The 26,959-nt window shown below is 46.3% G+C and overlaps 1 protein-coding gene across 1 annotated transcript; it reads right to left on the bottom strand.

Moving 5' to 3' along the window:
* Positions 1-360: 360 nt before the first annotated feature.
* Positions 361-25,920, bottom strand: LOC112634306 (putative EP400-like protein). Its single transcript, XM_025401546.1, has 4 exons — positions 25,812-25,920; positions 6,504-6,677; positions 5,374-6,108; positions 361-702 (listed from the first exon to the last, which is right to left on the bottom strand). Exons 2-4 carry the CDS (start codon positions 6,651-6,653, stop codon positions 520-522), a joined length of 1,068 nt encoding a protein of 355 aa, XP_025257331.1. The 5' UTR covers positions 6,654-6,677; positions 25,812-25,920; the 3' UTR covers positions 361-519.
* Between the last annotated feature and the right edge of the window lie 1,039 nt (positions 25,921-26,959).

The following is a 26,959-nucleotide window of genomic DNA, read 5'->3' as shown; positions in this document are numbered from 1 at the left end:
TACTAAGAAATACAAAAAATAGCCGGGCGAGATGGCGGGCGCCTGTAGTCCCAGCTACTCGGGAGGCTGAGGCAGGAGAATGGCGTAAACCCAGGAGGCGGAGCTTGCAGTGAGCTGAGATCCGGCCACTGCACTCCAGCCTGGGTGACAGAGCGAGACTCCGTCTCAAAAAAAAAAAAAAAAAAAAGAACAAAATCAACTCCCTGTAGCAAGAAAATAATTTAGGAAATCTGTTTGTTTAAAAGCAGACAAAGGGGCAAAAAGATAAATATCCAAAGAGGCCACAATCGTACAGAAGCAATGAAAAATGCAAATATATCAGAAAAGCAAATGCAAATGAAAAACATTCCAGCAGAAAAGTTAACAGAACTAATGATCAGAGACAAACACTTTAATTTCAGTAACAGTAGGGAAAAATAACAGCATTCATGCATTAAAACTAAGAGCCTTCACAAAGACGTCTCAAGATGTATTTTGAACAACAGAGGACAGGCTCTTGGGAGACCTCTGGGTCCTGCCTCAGAACATCGAGTCCTCAAATCCGAGTGAGGAAAGTCTGGGGAGCTGCATTGTGGAGCCGTCAGAAAGTACCTGGAGCGGCTGCTGCTGGGCTGGAAAAGCCGCGGAAGTCCTCCGGGGAAGCTGGGTTGCTATGGCAACAGGAGTGCCAGGCTGCCCGTGCTTTCTGGCCACAACCTTTACCTGAGAGGGAATATTCAAAGGGAAGAGAGGAAGAAGGGAAAATAATGCTTAAACTTTGCAAAGTTGATCACCACCAGCACATCCCATGCAGCTGGCAGCCTCAGCCACTAATAGAGGGGCACGGGGACAGCTTGGCTCTCTGATTGCAATTTAAGGCCTCACGGGGCTGGAAAGAACAAATCTGGCCCTAGGCACTGAAGCTTTGTTTGAAGTCCAGTTTAAACCTCAATCTGTGGCCAACAGGTAGGCACGGTCAGGCTGCACAGGCCGCGTCCACACAGCTTCATGCAGGAGCCCAGTGGCAGTGTCAGAGGGCGGCCCACCCCTCACGGCAGGGGCTGCAGATGCCTGGGGAGGCCATGGTGGGGCATGAGGAAGAATGACAAAAAACACTCCCACTGAAAATGTTTCATTTCTTAAAAACACACTTTGATCTGATAAAACAGAAAGACAAATTAATCTGCATCTCCATAATGACAGCTTCTTAGGAGTAAGTAAACCAAAGAATCTTTGCAGAGACATTAACTGCTTCACATCCAGAGTATTCAAATGGGAATACCCTTGAAATTATATGAACTCAAAGTCAAACGGCACTTTACAGCTTAAAATCACAGAGAGAAATACAGGAAAACAGAAACTGGTTCTTTCTTCTGGCTGACAGGTCTAAAAAAAAAAAGGAAAAGAAAAAGAAACTGGTTCTTCTGGCTAAATATGTCCAGAAGGCTAAATATAAACAAGCACATATCATCATAAATAATCAAAACCAAACCTTAATATTTGTCAGTACCCTGGAATAAATTAACACTTTAAATAAATCAGATAGACAGTAAATCTTATGTTCTGTATAAGTTACCACAATTAAGTGGGTTTTTTTGTTTGTTTGTTTTTTGGTTGTTTTTTTTTTGAGACAGAGTCTCGCTCTGTCGCCCAGGCTGGAGTGCAGTGGCACGATCTTGGCTCACTGCAAGCTCCGCCTCCCTAGTTCACGCCATTCTCCTGCCTCAGCCTCCCGAGTAGCTGGGACTACAGGCGCTTGCCACCGCGCCTGGCTAATTTTTTGTATTTTCAGTAAAGACAGGGTTTCACCGTGTTAGCCAGGATGGTCTCGATCTCCTGACCTCGTGATCCACCCGCCTCAGCCTCCCAAAGTGCTGGGATTGCAGGTGTGAGCCACCGTGCCCGGCCCACAATTAAATGTTTTAAAGAAATCAAATAGTGGCCAGGCATGGTGGCTCATGCCTATAATCTCAACGCTTTGGGAGGCCAAGGCAGGTGGATCATGAGGTCAGGAGTTCGAGAGCAGCCTGACCAACATGGTGAAACCTCGTCTCTACTAAAAATACAAAAATTAGCTGGGCATGGTGTTGCACACCTGTAATCCCAGCTACTCAGGGGGCTGAGGCAGGAGAATCGCTTGAACCCGGGAAGTGGAAGCTGCAGTGAGCCAAGATCGCACCACTGCACTTCAGCCTGGGTTGACAGCTCCATCTCAAAAAAAAAAAAAAAAGAAATCAGGTAGCTTGATCCTGTAATCAAGCATGCTTGCAGAAAGTGCACAAACATTTCTTACTCTTTCAGGAACCTGCAATATAATCACTGAACAACATGCCTAAAATTGCTTGACACTGGCCACAGGTATCAGCCTTGGAAGGAATTCGGTTCTAGTAGGAGGTATTGAAGCCTATAACCTTGACCCAAAAGAAGAGAACTTGGTTGTGAAAATGGGAATCTGGGCATTTCAGTAGGCGGGGGGTGGGGGAAGGGTTCGGCAGTGCTTGGAGTTGAAGGAGAGTCTGAGCTGTGGGCATCCTCCAGGGACACCAGTGCCTGAGTGTGGCGGCCCTGCTTGAAGATATGTTTGAGATCAAGTCATCCAAAGCTGAAAAGAAAAACCGTTAGTAGAGTTCACTCCTTCTTGGAAGGTAGGGTGTCTTTTAAATACAAGTCTTCTCATACAAATTTAAAACACTGAAATTAAGTATTCTGGAGTAGTTCAATAATAGTATTGAAAAGGTTAAAAGGGATATGGAGGCCGGGTGCAGTGGCTCACGTCTGTAATCCCAGCACTTTGGGAGGCCAAGGCGGGGGGATCACCTGAGGTCAGGAGTTTGAGAACAGCCTGGCCAACATGATGAAACCTCGTCTGTACTAAAAATACAAAAATTAGCCTGGCGTGGTGGCAGCCACCTGTAATCCCAGCTACTCAGGAGGCTGAGGCAGGAGAATTGCTTGAACCCAGGAGTGGGAGGTTGCAGTGAGCCAAGATTGGGCTATTGCACTCCAGCCTGGGCAACAAGAGTGAAACTCTGTCTCAAAAAAATAAAAAATAAATAAATAAACAAAAGGGATATGGGGGCACCACTCCCTTGATACTTACAATTTCTAATATATTGACTACAAATACATCACACAAAGGTGTCAACAGGAAGATTCTACTATATTGAGAGGCAAAATTTTAAAAACACTTAAGATATGAAAATAAGGCATTAACACATCAATGTCAGTTTACACACTGACTTCTAGATACTTCTGAAAATTTCCTGAAAACTCAATTTAATGATTTTTAAGGTTTCAAATGTATATAAACATCATTTGTTCAAAGGCTTTAAAAGTGCATTTTTTCACTTGCACCAATTCCCCAAGTAAAAAACCCATAGGCAAATGTACCTAATTAGTTTAAATAATATTTTATAGCGCTAATGAAGTTTGGTAACAGGGATCATGTTAGTAGAGTCAACCTAAATACACAACAAGCAGCTGGAATGTGAGCGATATTACACAGAGGAAAATAGTCACGAGAAATCAAAATGTTAGTACACTTCCAATATTTTACTATAAAATGATCATAAAACATAAATTCCTAAGATGCTAGTCAGGATCTATAAAAACTTATTTCTACCATTTAGAAGTGAACTTTAATACAACGATTAACTTACTCTTCATGTGACTATCAAAGCTGTTAGACTGCTTATCTTCCGTATTTCTTAACTGAATGCCATAATGACCTTTCTAAGGAGACCTTCAGCTGATCCCACAAGATCTGTAGGCTGCGGTCCCTCAGCTGTGGTGTGCTTTAAGACACTTCCATGAAGATATTCTCCTCAACCTATGAATACCTTATGGGCAAGTTTCCTAGTTTCCAAACATAGTAAATGTTTAAAATAATTGCTTTCTAATTTTGTTGCATTATAGGAAGAGGATAGTTCATATGAAATTAATTTTATAAATTTTATTGAGGATTCCCTTGGGGGTCAATTTACAAATAGTCTCCATGTATACTCTAAAAAAATTATTCTTTGTTGAAAGTTTTTACACACACATACATATACATGTGTGTTATACACTTAAACAGGCTAATTTGTATTGTTAATTTGAATAGTTCACGTTCTACATACTTATAATTATTTTATTTATTTATTGTCTTCCGAGAAAAAACCTAGTAATTCCTCATACAATCGTGGATTTAAAAACTGCTCCCTGGGAGGCCAAGGTGGATAGATCACAAGGTCAGGAGTTCAAGACCAGCCTGGCCAACACAGTAAAACCCCATCTCTACTAAAAATACACAAAATTAGCCGGGCGTGGTGGCAGATGCCTGTAATCCCAGGTACTTGGGAGGCTGAGGTAGGAGAATTGCTTGAACCAGGGAGGTAGAAGTTGCAGTGAGCCGAGATCATGCCGCTGCACTCCAGCCTGGGCGACAGTGCGAGACTCCATCTCAAAAAACACACACACACACACACACACAAAACACAAAAACTGTTCCCTTGAAACTCTATAGATAGGCCACACATGGTGGCTCACGCCTGTAATCCCAGCACTTTGGGAGGCTGAGGTGGGCTGATCACTTGAGGCCAGGAGTTCAAGACCAGCCTGGCCAACATGGTGAAACCCCATCTCTACTGAAAATACAAAACATCAGCCGAGCGTGGTGACACATGCCTGTGATCCCAGCTACTTGGGAGGCTGAGGCATGAGAATTGCTTGAACCCGGGAGGCATAGGTTGCAGTGAGCTGAGATCGCACCACTGCACTCCAGACTGGGCGACAGAGCGAGACTTTGTCACAAAAAAAAAAAAAAAGAAAGAAAATGAAATTCTATACACTTTTGCTCTGTGTATTCTGAGTCTAAGTTAGAGCTGTACTTGTTCAGAAACTCTTGACATTGAGATGTGTGTTCAGGAACCTTGGAACCCTGGCTTTGAGCTCAATCAGCCCTGACTGCAGGTGGCTGGCAAGGGTGGACTCTGGAGGTTCTCACCTTGCACGGCACAACCATTTAGGAGCAGGCAAATGTGGTGACATTCTAAGAAAGGTTCCAGGACGCTGCCCCCGTGAGCACCTGCCACAGAGGTGCCTGAACCACCACCGGAGAGGGGGGCTGCCGGGGGTTCAGCCAGGTGCCAGGATCCCCGGAACCACCCTCTGTAAACGTGGGGAGCCTGTGAGAGACTTTAAACCACTATTCACGGCCACAGTGTGTTTTAAAAGTGAAGTGCCTAGAACGCATGCTCTGAGATGGTAAGCTCTGCATTGCACCTGCACGCCTAAGATGGTAAGCTCTGCGTTGCACCTGCACGTCTAAGATGGTAAGCTCTGCGTTGCACCTGCACGCAGCATAAGCCCTGAGCTCTGCTTCCCGTGACAAGCACCAAAACAGAGAACTGTTACCTCATCATTAATGACTTCAAAGTGCTCCTCCTCCTCCTCTTCAATGTCCAAATCATTCTGCCTAAGATATGCTTGTAATGGTCCATACAGTCTCTCCTTGAAAGCTAAGAAATCCATCATGTTCCCTTGAAAGTGTTGCAAGAAAAACAGTTCAATCAAATACTCCTTGAAGACCTCCTTCAGAGCCTGCATCTCCTGGTAATGATAGTCCAGGCACTGCTTCCTCATCTGCGCCATCTCCAGAGAGGCTGGGGGAATCTCCTCTAACTTCTTGGGAGCCTTCTTCACTCCCGCGTTCCCCACAGATGTGAGTGGGAGGCTGGAAAGGCCTGGGGGCACGGCAGTCCTGGAAGGGCTGGTGGGTGGCGGGGGGGCCATCATCCCAAACCCTGCTGCGCCCCCAGCCCCGGGGAGCAGCACGCCGGGCGTCCTCTCGAAGCCCAGGGGCCGGGACAGCGGCAGCCCCTGCAGCACCTGCTGCTGCTGGACCAGCTGGCCCTGGATGATGCTGCTGATCTGTGGTGGCAAGTTAGCCGTGATGTGGCTTGGGCTGGCCAGGGGCTGCAGGCCAGCCCCACCTGCGGCTGCAGGGCTCTGGGGTCCCAAGTGGTGGATGGTGCCCCCTGACTGTGTGTGGGGCTGGGAGGGTCTCCGCTCTCGGACTGTGATGGGCGTACCCGGGTGCTGGAGCTGAACCTGGGCTCCCTGGGCGATCTGGGTGAGTCCTGACCCATCCTGAAACACAAAGTGTCCGCCACTGGATGGGCTCAAGCTGATCTGCCTCACCAGCACGCTGGCATCCACGAAGCCCCCTGTGGGGCTGCTGCTGCAGAGGCCCAGCCCAGGGCCAGGAGCCCCTGCACGCACATTCTGCAGGGCCTGCCCCGGCCCGGGGCTGGGCTATGTGGGGCTCTGGGTCTGAACCTGCTGGGATATGGGGATGTGACCTGAATGTACCATGGAGACCTGTGCTCAAACTGCCATGGCTGAGTGCCAAACTGGAAGCCTGGAGAGGTGGGACTGGGGAGTGGCAGTGGGGCCAGTGTGACTTGTGGGATTCCCTTGAGCCCAGGGCCCATGCCCTGCAGGGCAACATTCATGTTCTGCCCACCCGCAGGGCTCCCTCTCACCATCAGCTGCTGCAGTTGGTGGCTGGGGGATGGCAGCGTGAGGGGCGGGGGTGGCTGGGAGCATGCTGGCTGCTCCTCGCCCGTGCCGGGGCAGGCCCTGGGCCACTGGACGTGGTGCTGGCTGCTCTGGGAGTTGCTGATGCGCTGCATGGCCACGTCTTCAGGAAATGCTCCCTAAACAAACGCAGAAAAGTTAGAGTTGAGTGAGTCGAGCTCCATGCCCGGGCGCCTTTCAGAGCCTGCACAGGTGTCCGGAAAGGTGGCTCAGGAGGGGCCAATGCAGGCCTAGCAAACCCCAGGCACCAGACTGCTACCCAGGTCAACAAAGGCTCAGATCAGAATATCTGCTCTGTGAGAGATGCTTGGCAAGCTCCCCTGCCTCACACTTTTCTTGAACTGAAGTATTAATACCTGCTTAATCCAACTCTACTGCAAGGGGCTGAAAGTGCTGGCAAGGAAGAGCATGGGAGGGAGGAGAAGGGCGAGAAGCACAGCACAGCAGGGCATCTCCAGCAGGCGGCAGACGGTGGCTCAGGATCACGAAGGTCAGTTCTCTACGCCCCTTACATGATCTCATTTAGTTTTCACAGTCAGGCCGTGGGGTCACTCCTATTGATAGACCATTTCCACAGACAGACACTGAGGCAGCGAGCAATGAGCTCCCTGGGCTGCAGGGTCCAGCCCTACAGGGCTTAGCGGGTGTTCTCCCTGTGTGCGGAGACGAGAGATTGTAATAAATAAAGACACAAGACAAAGAGAAAAGAGAAAACAGCTGGGCCCAGGGGACCACTACCATCAAGGCGCGGAGACCGGTAATGGCCCCCAACAGCTAGGCGCACTGATATTTATTGCATACAAGACAAGGGGGGCAGGGTAAGGAGGGTAGATCTTCTAAGTGATTGATAAGGTGAAGCAAGTCACGTGATTACAGGACAGGGGGCCCTTCCCTTTTAGGTAGCCGAAGCAGAGACAGAAGGCAGCATGTTAGCGTTTTCTTCTATGCACTTATAAGAAAGATCAAAGACTTTAAGATTTTCACTATTTCTTCTACCGCTATCTACTACAAACTTCAAAGAGGAACCAGCAACACGGGAGGAGCGGACAAGGAGCGTGACCATTAAAGCACAGCACCACACGGAGGGGTTTAGGCCTCCAGATGACTGCGCGCAGGCCTAGATAATATCCAGCCTTCCACAAGAAGCTGGTGGAGCAGAGTGTTCCCTGACTCCTCCAAGGAAAGCAGACTCCCTTTTGCGGTCTGTTAAGTAACAGGTGCCTTCCCAGACACTGGTGTTACCGCTCGACCAAGGAGCCCTCAAGCGGCCCTTATGTGGGCGTGACAGAAGGCTCACCTCTTGCCTTCTAGGTCACTTCTCACCATGTCCCTTCAGCACCTGACCCTATACCCGCCGGTTATTCCTAGGTTATATTAGTAATACGACAGAGTGATATTAAAGGCTAATGATTAATGTTTATACTAATGATTGATAATGTCCATGATCATCTCTATATCTAATTTGTATTATGACTATTCTTATTCTAACTATTTTCTTTATTATGCTGAAACAGTTTCTGCCTTTAGTCTCTTGCCTCAGCACCTAGGTAATCTTTCGCCCACATCGGGCCAAGCTATGAAGTGGTGGAGCCATCATCCAGCTCCAAGCACATGGGCTCTGAGGCCCATGGGCCTCACTATAGGCCAACACCGTGGACAGGTCCAGAGCCTGCCCCTGAATCTGGAACTTGGACACTGTCAACCCCAGTGCTAAAACATCAGTTCCACGGATTTGATCCTGCATGAAGACTGAACACTTGATTGATGGTTTTCAGCATTTAATCTGTCCTGAAGGACTCAGTGCATACTGCCTGGTAGAAAAACGCAAAGGGAATCTGCTTCAGAAGTAGTCATTCCAGAGACAGGCTGGAAACGCGGGGACAGAATGGACCTGAGGCACTCCAGGTGTGGCCTGACCCTGGCTGGGAGGACAGTCCAGCTCCCACCTTCCTACCATGACGGTAGACCCCAACTGCCACGTGTTTTTTAATGAAGGCCATGTATTATAGACAAATGCATTTTATGGATGGCTCAGACCTGACGTTTTTGCCATCATCACCAACATAGAAATTCAAGGGAAACATTCAAAAAGCTGCAAAGATACCACCCACTACAGAAGCTGCCTCTCCTAACGCCTGAGGCTCAGGGACGCAGTAGACAGTGTTTACGTGAAAACGGTGCAAGCTCACATCCGGCACGAGGTGTGGCGAGCCAGGCAGGCACGAAGCGACACCTGCCAGCAAAACCATTTATAAAGAGTGCTTGATAAACACACGGTTTATGTTCGATTTTAAATGGAAAAATTCAAGATCCAAAATTATGTAATTTGAAAGATTTAATAAAAAGACTCAAAATATGCCCACAGGTCTCTGGGTTAGGTGGATTATAATGATTTTTTCCCTTTTTATAGTTTTTTGTACTTTCTAGATGTTCTATAATTACTATGTGGTATTTTTATATCCACAGGGAAAAAAAGGCATCTTTTTAAAAAGTGTTTTTCCTGGCCAGGCACAGTGGCTCACGCCTGTAATCCCAGCACTTTGGGAGGCCAAGGTGGGCGGATCACGAGGTCAGGAGATCGAGACCATCCTGGCTAACATGGTGAAACCCCATCTCTACTAAAAAATACAAAAAACGAGCCGGGCGAGGTGGCGGGTGCCTGTAGTCCCAGCTACTCGGGAGGCTGAGGCAGGAGAATTGCTTGAACCTGGGAGGTGGAGCTTGCAGTGAGCTGAGATCACGCCACTGCACTCCAGCCTGGCGACAGAGTAAGACTCTGTCTCAAAAGAAAAAAAAAAAAAACAGTGCTTTTGTTTACTAGTAAACTCTTCTTCCAGGTGTGCAAAGTTTGCACATGAGGGACTGTAATCTAGTAAAATAATAATTAGAAGATGCATAGAAGACACAAGGCAAAAATTTATTTGTACATTATTTCTAACTCAGAACACTTTTTCCTATGGAAATGCAATGACTATAGTCTCTTTCTAAGATAAGGTAGATCAGTGGCTCTGTACCTTGGAAGACTGTGCCCACAGGGGACATCAGGCAATGTCTGGAGGCATTTTTGGTTGTCACAACTGATAAGGGTGGGAGCACCACTGGCATCTGGTGGGGAGAGGCCTGGAGATCGCTAACCATCCTGCAACACACAGCACAGCCCCACCGTGAGGAATCTTCTGGCCCCTCAACATGAACCGGCTGAGGCTGAGAACCTACGACAGAGGAGGCAGCCCTGTGGGGCTGACCCGCCACACCATCCGCACCGTGTGTCCAGGACTGAGCGAGGGCTTCTCCTTGCAGTCAGGCCACCCAGGCGCACAAGGATGCAGCCTGGCCCTCGGTGGCAGCCAGACTGACCCTGGCTCTTCAACTTGTTGACACAGAGGGGGCCACTGGCCCTCCTGAGAATCTGGTGAAAGCTGTGCACCGTTCTTACCAAACACACCTCACAGCCACAAGCTTTACATGTTCACACACAAAGGGCTCTAAGAACCAGACCCTCACTCGGCAGTAAGGGATGAGGCCGGGGGAGCCAGTGACTCCTCATGGGGCAGAAGGGCAGCTGGGTCCCCTGTGAGAAAGCCCAGTCTGGGCGGGGCCAGCCAGCAGGACCAATGGTGGGCAAGAGTCCTAAGGGGACCATAGAAGGTCTGGGGTTAGCAGGCAGTGCCTGGGCTCTGGGGAGACGAGGGGACAGCGAGTCGGAGTGCAGAGGAGCCTGTGCTTGTACCTGGGAGGCGGGGGCGGTCCTCTTCCATGACTGCTCCCAGATGACAACCCCACCAGAGCAACGCTCAGAAAGAGGACAGCGCATACGTCCCCTTCCCACAGCCGTCGTCAGAGCCTCCTGCCAGCCCTGATCACAACATAAAGGGCTGGCGGTGTCTCCGTGCCTGTGTGCCCTAGGCACACACACAGTCATCTCCAGACACCGCCTTGGCTGCTGGTAGAGCCTATGTGAGGGCGGTCAACACACAGCCAAACTGTAACTCTCTGCCCACCACAGGTTTCTGTGGTCTCCATGCAGCAGACATCCCTGGGAGCCCCCAGGCTGCTGGGCAGGGCTTCCTCCTCAGTTCAGATTCTCCACAGATGCTGCTTTTCCTGAGGCAGAGTGCAGCAGAGACCCTTCCTGTCACCCTACACTGACGCAGGCCTGAAACCAGAAAAGGGGCTCAGAATACTCACGGGGCACAATCGGGCTGCAGCAGGAAGAAGGGAGGGGAGCCCTCCTGGAGCCATGCAGGCTGGTCAGCAATATTCAGTACATGCACTGGAGAAGGCAAAGGCCAACCAGCAGTTCAGCCGTACTCGCTGTATTAGAGTGAACTTAGTGTATCAGAGTGAATCCCAGCACTTTGGGAGGCTGAAGCAGGCGGATCACTTGAGGTCAGGAGTTTGAGACTAGCCTGGCCAACATGGCGAAACCCCATCTCTACTAAAAATACAAAAATTAGCCAGGCGTGGTGGTGCACACCTGTAATCCCACCTACTTGGGAGGCTGAGGCAGAACTGCTTGAACCCCTGGGAGGTGGAGGTTGTAGTGAACCAAGATCAGGCCACTGCACTCCAGCCTGAGTGACAGAGTGAGACTCTGGTCTCCAAAAAAAAAGGAAAAAAGACAAAATAAAGATTTTTCCAAATGTACAAAACTGAAGAATTCACCACCAGCAGATGTGCAGTATAAGAAATGAAGGACATATTTTAGGAATAAGGAAGACAGATCCAAGGTGAAAATCTGGTTCCATACAGTAAACTTGGGAAGAAGAAAACTTCCTCAACCTGATAAAGAATCTCAGTGGCTACAACAGCTAATATGATACTCAGTGGTAAAAGCCTGAAAGCTTCTCCTCTAAGATGGAAACAAGGAAGGGATGTAATATGTCTTGGATCTGTGTCCCCACCAAATCTCATGTCGAATTGTAATCCCCAGTGTTGGAGGAAGGGCCGGATGGGAGGTGACTGGATCATGGGGGCAGTTTCTCATGGTGTTACACCATCCCCCTTGGTCGCAACAGTGAGTTCTCATGAGATATGGTCATTTAAAAGTGTGTATCACCAGCCAGGCGTGGTGGCTCATGCCTGTAATCCCAGCAGTTTGGGAGGCCGAGGCGAATGGATCACTTGAGGTCAGGAGTTCGAGACCAGCCTGGCCAACTTGGCAAAACCCCGTCTCTACTAAAAATACAAAATTAGCCAGGCATGGTGGCGCACACCTGTAATCCCAGCTACTCAGGAGGCTGAGGCAGGAGAATCACTTGAACCTGGGAGGCGGAGGTTGTATTGAGCCAATATTCACACCACTGCACTCCAGCCTGGGAGACAGACTGAGAACCTATCTCAAAAAAAAAAAGTATATCAAAAAACATAAAATATTCAAGAATAAATCTGATAGATGTGCAAGACCTGTACACCAAAACCACAAAACACTGCAGGGAGAAAATTTTGAAGACATTAACAGTGTTCATGAGTCAGAAGATTCAGTATTGTTAATATGTCAGTTCTCCCAAAATTGATCTAAAAATTGAATGTAATGTCAATCAAAACCCCAAGAGGTTTTTAACAGAAATTGAGAAGCAGATTTTAAAGTTCATAAGGAAATGCAAACAACCCAGAAGAGCCAAAATTATGAAAAAGACAAAAATATTTAGATTTCCTGACTTTAACATGTAGTATAAAGCTATAGCAATGAAGACAGCGTGGAAATAGAACGATGTTACAGAACACCAGAAATAGATCCACACATACATGGTAAACAAATTTTCAACAAAGAGGAAAGATCATAAAGTGGAGGAAGGATAATGTTTTCAAATACGATGCTGAAACAGTTGGATATCCATATGCAAAAAAAAGAACTTTGATCCGTTATTGTACAACAGACAAAAAAAAATTCAAAGTGGATTGTAGATCTAAATGTGAAATCTAAAACCAAAAACTTCCTAGAAGGAAATATAGAAAAAAAAATCTTTGTGTGTGATCTTTGTAATTCTGGGTTAGACAAAGATTTTTCAGATTCAACAGCATGATTCATACAAGAAAAAACTGGTAAGTTAAGCTTCATGAAAATTAAAACTTCTGCTCCTGAAAAGACACTGTTAAGATAACCACAGACTAGAAAATATTTTCAAATCACGTATCTGATACAGAACTTCTATCTAGAATTCTTCAACTCAGTTTTTTTTTGTTTTTAATTTCACCAGGCAAAAGATGTCAACAAACACTGTCAAAGAAAAATGGATAGAAAATAAGCACATGAAAAGATGCTCAACATCAGTAGTGATTAGAGAAATGCAAATTAAACCCACAGTGAGATACTCCTACAGGCCTTACTAAGACGGCTCAAGACCGATCATACTAGCTGCTAAGGATGTGGAGAAACTGGAACCTTCATATACTACTAGGGGGAATATGAAATGGTGCACACACTTTGGAAAACAGTTTGGCAATTTCTTAAAAAGGTAAACACCTGCCATATAATCCAGCCATTCCACTCCTAGGTACTTACCCAAGAAAAGAGACAGCAGGTGTCCATACCAAGTCTTGTAAGTGAGTATTCCTCCTAGGTTTATTTGTGAGAGTCAAAAACTGGAAACAACCCAAATGTCCACTGACAGATGAATGGATAAAAAAATTATGATCTATCCCTACAATGGAATCTATTTGGAGTATCATTCAGCAATAAAAAGGAATGAACTGGTGATACATGCAAAAAAATGAATCTTAAAAAAAAGGTTAAGTGAAAGAAGCCAGACACAAAAGAGGACACTGTTCCTAATTCCATTATAAGGAATTCTAGAAGAGGCCAATTACATGACAGCAGATCAGCGCTTGCCTGGGGCTGGGCCTGAGGTGGGAAAGGTGGCAAAGGGATGCAAGGGCCCCCTAGGGTGAGGAAAACACCCTAAAAAGCTGCTCTGCAACCACGTGGTGAATACTTACCAGGATTCAACGAAGAGTACACTTAACGTGAGTGAATTTTATGGTAGGTAGCTTATACCTAAATAAAGCTATTTTTAAAGTATAGTGGATAAATATGCATTTATATTTTTAATTGACTATTTTATCTATTTTTTTTAAAGCCTGGTGCCTGGACTGTTAGAAATGCAAAATGCTTGTTCCCTGGTGCCACAAAGAAATAGCACTCGAACATTAATTTTCTCAGCAAGGCAGTTTTTACTTTCTGCAGAAAGCATGCTCCTCGCAGATGGAACAATGGCAAGAGCACACCTGGACAGGGCAGGGGCAGGAGTTCTTATCCCTGAGGCAGGTAGTCCCTGCTGCTGTGTTGTTCCCCTATTGGCTAGGGTTGGACCACACAGTCTTAGCTAATTCCGATTGGCTATTTTAAAAAGAGTGGGAGTACAAGCTGGAGTGGCAGGGTGAGTAGGTTGGTAGGAAGGATGGTTAGGAACAGGTAACAGGTGACTCAGGTCAAAGCAGGTGACTGGGAAGAGGCAGGACGGAGCAGGTGACCAGGGGAATGGATGTGAACTACTGATTACGACTGGTGGGAAAGTTGTTTACTGAAACTAGAGGCAAGGGGGTGAAGAGAACCAGGAAGTTAAACTTTAAAATGGAGAATCAAAGAATAAGAAAGCTGAACAGACTGACATACTGATTCTTTGAAGAGAAACTTGGGGTTCACTATATTTAACTCTTTATTTCTACGAATCAAGTGTGCTCAGAAAATCAAAGAGGCAATAGAGAGTCTGAAAACTATGATTCTGTCTCACTATTAGAACAGGATTAGTAGGGAGAATGAGACTAACAGAATATAAACCAATTAAAATATAGAAAGAGATATTTCCTGAAGAGAAAGGCTGAAAAAAAAAACTTTTAAAGATAGGTTGGATAGAAAAAGAAAAACAAGGCCAGGTGAGGTGGCTCATGCCTGTAATCCCAGCATTCTGGGAGGCCGAGGCGGGTGGATCACTTGAGGTCAGAAGTTCAAGATCAGCCTGACCAACAAGGAGAAACCCCATCTCTACTAAAAATACAAAACATTAGCCAGGCATGGTGGCGCATGCCTATAATCCCAGCTACTCAGGAGGCTGAGGCAGGAGAATCACTTGAACCTGGGAGGTGGAGGTTGAGGTAAGCCAAGATTGGGCCACTGTACTCCAGCCTGGTCAACAAGAACAAAACTCTGTCTCAAAAAAAAAAAAAAAAAAAAAGAAAAGAAAAGAAAAGAAAAAGAAAAAGATCTGTCCTGCATAGAATGGTTGAATAAATTTTTTTAAAAGACAGGTTAGATAGAAAAAGAGAAACAAAGCCGGGCGCAGTGGCTCACGCCTATGATCCCAGCACTTTGGGAGGCCGAGGTGGGTGGATCACTTGAGGTCAGGAGTTCAAGACCAGCCTGGCCAACATGGTGAAACCCCGTCTCTACTAAAAATACAAAAATTAGCCCAGCATGGTGGCACATGCCTGTAATCCCAGCTACTCTGGAGGCTGAGGCAGAAGAATTGCTTGAACCTGGGAGGCGGAGGTTGCAGTGAGCTGAGATAGCACCAATGCACTGCAGCCTGGGCGACAGGGCGAGACTCCATGGAAAGAAAGGAAGGAAGGGAGGGAGGGAGGGGAGGGGAAGGGAGGGAAGAGGAGGGGGGGAGAGGGGGAGTGGGGAGAGGGGAGGGGAAGGGAGAAAAACAAGATCTTTTGCAAAGACCAGGACAACCAAACAAAAGAGGTAAAGGGAATGCACTCAAGTCTGCCTGATGGTCCACGAGGCAGGAGACGGAGTCTCAGAGCCAGCTGGGACACTCCTCTAGAGGAGGCTTCCTGAGAGTGACGGCAGAAGGGAACCCAGGACAAGCAGCAGAAGCATGGCTCAAAGCCTGAAACCGGCAGGGACCCCGTTGGGAGGCAGCCAGCCTTAGCTCCGGAACCCGCTGAGGAAGGTTCTGCGGGAAACAAAGGTGGGCACAAGGGAGCTGGAGAGGACACCCTCAGGCCCGTAAGCACCGGCCAGAGTCAGCCTCTCTCAAGCAGCTCTGTGTCCAGCCAGGCACACCCAGTTCCAAGGACACCTGGCAAGAATTTCAACTGCCCCTCTCTCCAAGAGCCACAGTAGTACAGTCAACATTAAACAAACCAAAATTCATGGCAAACACATAGAACAGGACAAAAAGAAGCCTTATGTACTGATTAAAGCTGCAATTCAGCAGGGCATATGATGGCACCTGTGGTCCCAGATACTTGGGAGGCTGATGCAGGAGGATCACTTGAGCCTTGGAGTTGGAGGCTGCCATAAGCTATGATCATGCCACTGCACTCCAGCCTGGGTGACAGAGCAAGACCCTGTCTGTAAAATATACTAATAAAATTTTAAAAAGAGTCGCAACTCACAAATTATACATGACATACATAAATCTTTACAAACCAACATTATAGCAACCAAATGCATGAAAACAAAATTTCCTAGGAGAACCTGATTTTAAAACCAAAACCAAAAAAAAAAGAACTCATTTAGAATGAAAGACTGTAAAACACCTCTTTCAAAACCTGATTGATCAAATCGGACAAAAATAAAGAATGGAATACAATGCAACAAAATAAATAATATGCTTGCTATAAAACTTTGTACTTGGCTGGGCGCGGTGGCTCACGCCTGTAATCCCAGCACTTTGGGAGGCCAAAGCCAGCAGATCATGAGGTCACGAGATAGAGACCAACCTGGCTAACATGGTGAAATCCCGTGTCTACTAAAAATGTAAAAAATTAGCCAGGCGTGGTGTCAGGAGCCTGTAGTCCCAGCTACTAAGGAGGCTGAGGCAGGAGAATGGCGTTAAACCGGGAGGTGGAGTTTGCAGTGAGCCGAGATCACACCACTGCACTCCACCCTCAGTGACAGAGTGAGACTCTGTCTCAAAAAAAAAAAAGACAAATGTTGGGAATTAAAATATATAGCCATAGAACAGATTACAATAGTTAGGAGACAATGTGTAACTCCATGGTGATTACCTGGAATATCTACCGGAAAAAAAAAAAAAATCACTTTCCTACTAAACATAAACTAAAAAAATTGCCCCAAGGAGGAGAGAAAAGTGACCAAAAACCACCAAAAAGAAATCAGGCTGGGGCCGGGCGCGGTGGCTCAAGCCTGTAATCCCAGCACTTTGGGAGGCCGAGACGGGCGGATCACGAGGTCAGGAGATCGAGACCATCCTGGCTAACACGGTGAAACCCCGTCTCTACTAAAACAAAAAAAAAACAAAAAAATAGCCAGGCGAGGTGGCGGGCGCCTGTAGTCCCAGCTACTCAGGAGGCTGAGGCAGGAGAATGGCACAAACCTGGGAGGCGGAGCTTGCAGTGAGCTGAGATCCGGCCACTGCACTCCAGCCTGGGCGACAGAGCAAGACTCCGTCTCAAAAAAAAAAAGAAAAGAAATCAGGCTGGGCGCGGTGGCTCACACCTGTAATCCCAGCACTTTGGGCACACCTGTAATCCCAGCACTTTGGGAGGCCGAGGCTGGCGTATCACGAGGTCAGGAGATCGAGACCATCCTGGCTACCACGGTGAAATCCCGTCTCTACTAAAAATACAAAAAAATTAGCCGGGTGTGGCGGCGGGTGCCTGCAGTCCCAGCTACTAGGGAGGCTGAGGCAGGAGAATGGCATTAACCCAGAAGGGGGAGCTTGCAGTGAGCCAAGATCACGCCACTGCACTCCAGCCTGGGTGACAAAGCCAGACTCCGTCTTAAAAAAAAAAAAAAAAAAAAAAAATCAAAAAGAAAATTAAGTATCTATTGTTTTAAAAGACTCTAAGAGACAATGGAATTTTACTTAACTGAGCTCTATCTAACCTTTAAAGCTCAAGTAATTACTATGCTATTTAAATACTTCAAGTTTATGGAAAAAATACAGATCTCTCTAATTCACTTTACAAAATTAGCATTTAATACCCAAAGCTGACAGATAGTACAAAAAAGCAATACACTTATAAAAATTTTGCATATGCCTGGTATAAAAATTATTTTTAAAAATTCATAAATAGAACTGAGCATACACTCAAGGAAAAACACTGTCAAAGGGGAGTCAGTCCAGTGATTCAGGGAGTGGGCCAGTATCAGGAAACCGACAAACTTTACCATCATTTGAAAGCTAAAAGCCACGAAATGAAAAAATGATATCCTATAAAATTTAGCAGCTCTTCCGAATAATAATTCAAAGTAAAACACATATCAAACAAATTGAACATAATGTTTTAAAAACTAGCTCCCAAAACTCAACAGCAATAATCATATTAAATGCTGATATGCAGAAACTAATTCCATTAAATCAGGAACACAAGGATGCAAATGTCACCATTTCTATGTAGCACTTCAACAGAGGTTTTAGCGGTTAAAAATAAAAAGAAACATGAAGTAATGAGGGAAAGGAATACAATTTATTATTATTATTTACATATATATTTTTTAGAGATAGGGTCTCACTCTGTTACCCAGGCCGAAGTACACTGGCAGAATCTTGGCTCACTGCAGCCCCGACCTCACAGGCTCAAGTGATCTTCCCACCTCAGCTTCCCAAGTAGCTGGGACTACAGGCACGAGCCACCACACCCAGCTAATTTTTAAATTTTTTATAGAGACAGGGTTTCGTCATGTTGCCCAGGCTGGTCTCAAACTCCTGGGCTCAAGTGATCTTCCTGCCTCAGCCTCCCAAAGTGCTGGGGTTACAGGCATGAGCCACCGCACCTGTCCTAAAATTACATTTATTTGTATATGATATAATTGTATGCCTACAATACCCACAAGACCAAAACTTATAAGAATAACAATTTGGTGCCAGGCACAATGGCTCACACCTGTAATCCCAGCACTTTGGGAGGCCAAGGTGGGCAGACCACCTGAGGTCAAGAGTTTGAGACCAGCCTGGCCAACATGGTGAAACCCCGTCTCTACTAAAAAAAAAAAAATTAGCCAGGTGTGGTGGTGGGTGCCTGTAATCCCAGCTACTCTGGAGGTTGAGGCAGGAGAATCGCTTAAACCTGGGAGGCAGAGGTTGCAGTGAGCCGAGATCGCGCCATTGCCCGCCAGCCTGGGTGACAGAGCGAGACTCAGCCTCGAAAAAAAAAAAGTAACAACAATTTTGTTGAGGTGCCTGCAATCAAGATAAATATACAAAATTCAACAGGCTTTTTTTTATGTGAGCAATAGACAACTGAAATGGAAATTTTAAGATGCCCCATTCGGAGGCCACAAAAACTATAAAATACCAGTCAGTACATTTACCAAGAAGAGCACAACCAGAAATAAACTATATAATGTTATTAAAGGACATTAAAAAATACATGATTAAGGCTGGGTGTGTTGGCTCACGCTTGTAATCCCAACACTTTAGGAGGCCAAGGCGGGTGATCACCTGAGGTTGGGAGTTTGAGACCAGCCTGACCAACATGGAGAAACCCCATCTCTACTAAAAAAAAAAAAAAAAAAAAAAAAATACAAAATTAGCTGGGCGTGGTGGCACATACCTGTAATCCCAGCTACTCAGGAGGCTGAGGTGGGAGAATCGCTTGAACCCGGGAGACGGAGGTTGCAGTAAGCCAAGATCACACTATCGCACTCCAGCCTGGGCAACAAGAGCAAAACTTCGTCTCAAAAAAAAAAAAAAAAGAATAAAATGAAGCAACATACCATGTTCCAGAATAAGATTTACTATCATAAAATGTCATGCCTTCAAAACTGAACGTATATATGTAATGCAATTCTGAAGAGGATTACAATGAGTCTGGGTTTTGTTTTGCTTTAGAAATAAGAAAAAAATTAGCTTAAAGTTCACATGAAATGATATATGTTTTTAAAGAGACAATGCTTTTTTGAAAAACATGAAAGAATACTGACAAAAGAAAAACAAAATAGTAGAATTCCTGATTTAGGAAAACAGTCATACTTATTCGAGAACTTCTGTAATAAAAAAGCAATGTAGGTATATACAGCTATTGTGTAGCCATAAAAATTAAAAGTTTAAACTAAAAAAAAGTAGCATGCTCTTGGCCTCCCAAAGTACTAGGATTACAGGTGTGAGCCACCATGCCCAGCCTAAAATTATCTTTATAATCTATGATATAATTCTATGCCTACAAAATCCGAGACGAAAAGTTATAAGAATACTTTGAATTTGGTGAAGTGTCTGTAATCAAGATAAATATACAAAAACCAACAGGTTTTTATTGAAAAAAGAAAAAGAGGAAAGAAAAAGGAAAAAGATTCAAAAATGTATAGATACTTTAAATGAGATAAGAATGCTTTATTTAATAAATGGTAGTGGCATCGGGAGAAAATATTTGCAAACCACACATTTAACAACGGGCTAATATCCAAAATATATAAGGAACTGAAACCACTCAATAGCATGAAAGCAACCTAATTTAAAAATGGGCAAAACACCTACATAGACATACCTCAAAAGAAGATATACATATAGCCAACAAATACATGAAAAAAGGCTCATTATCACTAACCATCAGGGAGAGGCAAATCAAAACCACAATGAGATTATCACCTGCCAACTGCTAGGATGGCTATTACCAAAAAGACAAAAGATAGTTAAGTGTTGGCGAGAATGTGGAGAAAAGGGAACATTTGTGCACTGTTGGTAAGAATGTAATTAGTACAGCCAGTATGGAAAACAGTACGAAGCTTCCTCAAAAAAATAAAAATAGAATGAAGATACGATCCATCAATCCCACTTTTGGGTGCACAGCCAAAGGAAACAAAATCAGGATGTTGAATAGTTACGTGTACTCGCATGTTGATGGCAGCATTATTCACAGTAGCCTAGGTACCCACCATCAAATGAATGATTAAAAAAAGAAACCCCGTCTCTACTAAAAATACAAAAAAAACTAGCCGGGCGAGGTGGCGGGTGCCTGTAGTCCCAGCTGCTCGGGAGGCTGAGGCAGGAGAATTGCGCAAACCCGGGAGGCGGAGCTTGCAGTGAGCGGAGATCTGGCCACTGCACTCCAGCCCGGGCGACAGAGCGAGAGTCCGTCTCAAAAAAAAAAAAAAAAAAAAGTGTGGTATATATACAACACAAAATAATAGTATACAGCCATTAAAAAATAAGGAAATTCTGTCATTTGCAAGGACATGGATGAGCCTGGAGGACACTGTACTAAGTAAAATAAGGCAGGCACAGAAAGATAAATACCACATGATCTCACTTATACATGGAATCTAAGAAGGTTGAACTCATAGAAACAGAGAGCAGAATAGCGGTTACTGGGGCCTGGGGGTGGGGGAACAGGAAAAGGGGGATATTGATCAAAGGTAACAATTTCAGTTAGATAGAAAGAATAAGCTTTAGTGATCTATTGCAGAGGATGATAATTATAATAAATAACAATGCATTGAATATTTCAAAATTGCTGAAAGAGTAGATTTTAAATGTTTTCACCACATAAAAATGGTGTGTGAGGTGATGGGTTTGTTAATGAGCACAATTTCATCATTCTTTTTTTTTTTTTTTTTTTTTTTTTGAGACAGAGTCTCGCTCTGTCGCCCAGGCTGGAGTGCAGTGGCCAGATCTCAGCTCACTGCAAGCTCCGCCTCCCGGGTTCACGCCATTCTCCTGCCTCAGCCTCCCGAGTAGCTGGGACTACAGGCGCCCGCCACCTCGCCCGGCTAGTTTTTTGTATTTTTTTAGTAGAGACGGGGTTTCACCGTGTTAGCCAGGATGGTCTCGATCTCCTGACCTCGTGATCCACCCGTCTCGACCTCCCAAAGTGCTGGGATTACAGGCTTGAGCCACCGCGCCCGGCCGTATTTCATCATTCTATAATATAAACACATTAAGACATCATGTTGTTTTTCATAAATATATAATACATACAATGATTATCAATTAAAAATTAAGGCCAGGCATGGTGGCTCATGCCTGTAGTCCCAGCACTTTGGGAGGTCGAGGTGGGCAGATCCCTTGAGGCCAGGAGTTCAAGACCAGCCTGGGCAACAGGGCAAAACCCTGTCTCTACTAAAATTTGCTGTGCACCTGTGGTCCTAGCTACTCAGGAGGCTGAGATGGGAGAATTGCTTGAGCCTGGGAGATCAAGGTTGCAGTGAGCCAAGATTGTGTCACTGCATTTCAGCTTGGGTAACAGAGTGAGACTCTGTCTCAAAAAACTTTCCTTTAAAATTGTTAATTAAATTTAAAACAAAAAAAGAAATGGTAGTAGCATCTAGAGGGGAAAAGGTTGTCCCCTACCTCACACCATTTCAATCAGAATAAAGAACTAAATGTTATCCTGGAAGGAAGGAAGAGGAGGCAGGGAGGAAAGGAGGAAAACGCTTTATTGGAATAATATTTAGGGGACTATCTCTACAACTGCGAGGTGGTGAAACCTTCTTAATAAGTAATGCAGGAAACCCAGATGCTGTAAAGGAAAAACTACATGACTACATAAAAGATGTTTTAAACAAGATCAAAAGACGAAAAATAATTAGCAGAAAAATACATGCAATATTTTATGACTTCAAAGGGTAAATATCCCCACTATACAAAGAGCTTGGCTGGGTGCAGTGGCTCACACCTGTAATCACAGCCGGGGATTAGGAGGCCGGGGCAGGCAAATCACTTGAGGTCAGGAGTTTGAGACCAACCTGGCCAATATGGTAAAATCCTGTCTCTATTAAAAAATACAAAAATTAGCCAGGTGTGGTGGCGCCTGTCTGTAATCCCAGCTACTCTGGAGGCTGAGGCAGGAGAATCACTTGAACCCGGGAGGTGGAGGTTGCAGTGAGCCGAGATCACGCCACTGCACTCCAGCCTGGGCGACAGAGCAAGACTCCGTCTCAAAAAAAAAAAGAAAAAGAAAAGAAAAGAAAAAAAGAGCTCCTATAAAATAGTTCAAAAACAAGAAAAAAGAAAAAAAGAAAAGGAAATATCTCCAGGAAATGGGGAAGAACACAATGGAAAACTTCCAGAAGAGGCACTGCCAATGGGCCACAGTCCACGAAGTGCAGGACGTGGCCTCACCCATTCAACAGGCAGTATGTCAGGAGAAAGCGTCCTCCCCTTCATGGCTTCAGGCATGGAAATTGCTATAACTTTCTGGGAATACATCTCTCAGTAACTATTGAAACGTAAATGTTAAATATGCATACCCTTCGACCCACTAACACCGTTTAGTTCCCATTCGTGGGAATCCAGCCTATAGAAATGAAAGAAAGTGTCAGGACTCATGCATAGGAACGTGTCTCTCAGTACAAACTGTGGCAAAAAAACAGACACGAAATGCAAACCATCAGTGGGGAATTGTTGATTAAATATGTTGTATCCTCAGTACAGACTATTATGCAAACATAAAAAGAATAAATTTTTATCTCCTGCCATGAGCAGATGTTGAAGACATATTACTAACTGAAAAGGAAAAAAAGGTGGAGGGTGTAATTACAGCACAAAAGGACTGAAAAGGACTTATTTTTCTGTATTGTTTGAATTCTTATGAGAGTTCATTTTGTAACATTAAAAAGCAAATTAAAAATATGGCTCATTCCAAGGTACAAAAAATTACTTTGGCAAATCAAAGTTTTTCAAAGTATCTTCAGACTCAAAGAAGTCAAAAAATAAGCTGGACACAAATACACACTACTTGTTCCTGTAGCAGCTGGAATGAAACCACAGTGACAGAGCATTTGCTTTTCCTCCTTAGAAGGGCCTCAGCACCTGACTTCAGAGAGAGCCCATTCCTTTGCCATGTTTTCCCCTACATGGTGGTTGTCACTGAACTCTTAGGGGACTAATAATCACTTTACAACATTCTGTTCTCCTATTCAAAATGGGTCATGCTCCATATTTTTCAGAGTTATCACCCAAAATCATACATTTCAATGCTTGTTCAAATATGTGAATACCACCCAGTAAATGAGTAGGGATGCCATTATCCTCCAGGCACTGGGTTACATGATCACCGACATTAAAGTCCTACAACTTAACTGTTTTGTAGTAGTTATGACGACTGTTATCATAACAGTTACCAGATCAGATGACAATGTATCCATGGCCAGGTGGGAAGATGTGGACCCAGCAGGACCTAAAATCATGGCCAAGAGACCTCTGTACCACATGCTGACTCTCTTTGAGTGTTAGGTATTGTTAAAGGAGGGAGTTTCTACTTGTCTGTACTGAGACTGAACATGAAGCACAGACTTTTATAAATAATACTTTTTTTTTTTTTGAGACAGAGTTTTGCTCTTGTTGCCCAGGCTGGAGTGCAATGGCATGATCTCGGCTCACTGCAACCTCGGCCTCCCGGGTTCAAGCGATTCTGCTGCTTCAATCTCCCAAGTAGCTGGGATTACAGGCAAGCACCACCACACTCAGCTGTATATATATATATATATATATATATATATATATATATATATTTTGTATTTTTAGTAGAGATGGGTTTCTACATGTTGGTCAGGCTGGTCTCGAACTCCCGACTTCAGGTGATCTGCCTGCCTCAGCCTCCCAAAATGCAGGCATGAGCCACCACACCCGGCATAAGTAATAATTTTTAAAAGTGTCTTAGTTTAGCAAAAACACGACAGGGACATCAGTGAAATACCTTTGTGTTATAGCTGTCATTCTGTACACCTTGGACAACTCCATTCAACAAACAATTTGGTTAGTTTTGAAGTCGCAATAACACAGCGGGAAAAGAAACTACTGTAGTCTCCCCTTATCCATGGTTTCGTGACCCTCGGTGAACTGCAGTTCAAAAACACGTGCGTACAATACAGTAAGATATTTTAGGAGAGAGACATCATTTTCACGACTTTTATTACAGTATATTGTTACGATTGTTCTATTTTATTATTAGCTATTATTAATCTCTTCCTGTGCCTAGTTTGTGAATTAAACTTTATCGTAGACATGGATGGATGCATAAGAAAACAGTATGTGTAGTGTTCACTACTATCCTCGATTTCAGGCATCCACTGGGGTGTTGGACCATATCCCCTGAAGATAAGGTGGGGGCACTACGTGGATTGAGAGGTACCTTCAGTGCTGCCAAGCTGTGGTAACAGTACTCACTGTGGTTCCCAGACAAGACTCTCTGGTCCTGAGCCCCCAACAGCCAGTGGTACTGCCATCCAGTTTGACAGATGGAAACCAACGCCAACTAGCCCGCCTGGAGCGGTACAAGTAAGCCTAAGATGCAAACCTTCAGCCAGTTAACTGTAAGTAAACCAACTTTTTGGTAAGGAGGAAATATTTACCTAGCTCTTGGGCAAGATAAGTGTCTTTATTATAAAAAGTGTCAATTCGCAGTCTTTACTGTAAAGCTGGTGGTATTATTAGATTCTTCCTTTCCACTAACACAAAACTCCCAGTACCGGAAGGCCCTTGTCAGGAGCAGGACCCGCGGAGGGGTCCGTGGTCAGTTCTGGGGCAGCTGCCGGGCAGTCTGTGGAATCAACTTCATTGCTCCCGTGCACCACACCCTAAGTGCACTCGTCCCTCCTGGAGTGCAGACCAGGCCCGGACCTCAGGGATTGGGACACCGAGGACAGGGGGCCAAAGGGAGAGGCGGCATCAGCACCGGAGACAGCGGCGGTCTCCCGAGGCGGGAACCAGGCGGGCGGCAGTGACAGCGGTGGGCACCCGGAGACGGGGTGAAGGGTCATGGGGGGAAGGGGCGGTTACCGGGCCGGACGGTCACAGGGATCGTGTCACCGGGGAAGGGGTGGGAGGTCAGGGGGTTTGGGTCACGGGATGGGGGGAAGCAGTCACCAGAAAACGGGGTGATGGGGGAGCGGGGGTGGGGGGAGGGAAGGCGGGAAAAGGGCAGTTAGCAGGTCACGGGGAGACGGGTCGCGGGGGGAGGGGTCGCAGGGGGAGGAGTCGCAGGGGGGGTGGGCCCTCACGGGGGCAGAGTCACTGAGGGAGGGGTGGGTCTTTCCGGGGGGGTCATGTCACGGGGGAGGGTTCACTGAGGGAGGGGTGGGCGTTCACGGGGGTCGTGTCACGGGGAGGGGGTCCCTGAGGGAGGGGTGGGCGTTCACGGGGGATCGTGTCACGGGGAGGGGGTCCCTGAGGGAGGGGTGGGCGTTCACGGGGGTCGTGTCACGGGGAGGGGGTCCCTGAGGGAGGGGTGGGCGTTCGCCCAGCCGGGGTCACCGGGTGATGGGACGGAGAGAGGGGAGCGCGCGGCCGGGGAGCCTCGAGGGCAACCGGCGGGTGTGGGCGGTCGGGGGCCGAGGGTAGGGCCAACCCCTCAGGCCCGCCACGGCCCCGGCAGCGGATACGCGGGCCGTCACTCACCGCGGCTGCCGGGCGACGCAGCCAAGGGCTCCCGGCGCGGATGAGCGCTGCGACAGCGGACTGGGCGGCGAGGCCACCACAACCGACCAAACCGGCCGGCAGACGCGGAGCCAGTGCGCAAGTGCGGGAGCCGGCCCGACACTGCGCAGGCGAGACTCGGACCAATCAGCGCCCAGCGGACCCGGAGGGGGCGGGGCGGGCAGGGCCAGGCCTCGGTCCGCGCCGGCGCGCGCCTCTGGCTCCGCCCAGAACTAGTTCGTTCGTTCGTTCGCACCCACTGGACCCTGAGTTGTATTTGCCCGCCCGCCCGCCGGACCGCTGCTGAGCGCTGGTCACACTGACAAGCACAGCTAGCGGCTCCCTTCGTGGGCCCTACAGTCTAGGCGGGGAGGGCAGCACCAGGCAAAGCAGCCGGGATGGGGCGGGCTGAGGTCTGTTTTAAATCCGGCAGGGGAGTCGGGGTGCCTCGGAAGGTGAGATGTTACGTGGGATCCGAAGATCCACAAGAAGAGCCCTTTCTCTTGCCTGTGACCACTGAAATGGTGGGACATGTCCCTGGTTTCATCGTGTCCACTGTAGATAGTTGAGCTTTGGAACTGTGCATCAGGCTCCTCCCCCTGCATAACCTGCCCATCTACTTAAGAGTGAAACCCGTATCACTTACCACCTACCCATTTCTTCGTGGTACTTATCCCCCAAATTATTTTATCTGACCTGCTAGCATGCAACCCCCTTTTTTATTTTGCTGACAACTGTAACTTAGTTGTCTAAACTGCCACATAGTATGTATTTCATAAACAGCTGAATAAACCAGTAATTTATCCATCTCTGATCAGCTTTGATTTTCTTGAATAGCCAAGTATTGTTCTTCCGCCACTCCAGCACTAGTGGTAAAGCTGGCATGAAATACACTACATTAGACATTCATTGAGTAGGGATAAAACAGAACCACACTACAGCTGGAGAAATAAGACAAATAGTATTGTTCAGCCCAAGGTACTACTGGAGAAGGAGAACACTCGGGAGAAATGAATAAATGAATGAATGAATGCTCAGTTATGTGGGGTGGTCTTCAAAGGAGGAGAAATACTTTACAACAAAGGAGAAAAGTACAAAGTCAGGGAGACAGGAAAGGGCTGCAAAGGGGA

The sequence above is a fragment of the Theropithecus gelada genome, chromosome 11 (assembly GCF_003255815.1).
Source record: "Theropithecus gelada isolate Dixy chromosome 11, Tgel_1.0, whole genome shotgun sequence".
Lineage (NCBI taxonomy): Eukaryota > Metazoa > Chordata > Mammalia > Primates > Cercopithecidae > Theropithecus > Theropithecus gelada.
The sequence above is the reverse complement of the archived record's forward strand: the minus strand, read 5'-3'. Positions and strand labels throughout refer to the sequence as shown.

What these genes read in the sequence shown, in the direction of transcription:
- LOC112634306 (XM_025401546.1), bottom strand. Translation starts at nt 6,653, where the DNA reads ATGCAGCGCATCAGCAACTCCCAGAGCAGCCAGCACCACGTCCAGTGG. An exon ending in ACCAACTGCAGCAGCTGATG is followed by an intron (nt 6,109 to 6,503) that starts GTGAGAGGGAGC and finishes TTTGTGTTTCAG; the next exon opens with GATGGGTCAGGACTCACCCA. An exon ending in TTGAAGTCATTAATGATGAG is followed by an intron (nt 703 to 5,373) that starts GTAACAGTTCTC and finishes ATTCCCTCTCAG; the next exon opens with GTAAAGGTTGTGGCCAGAAA.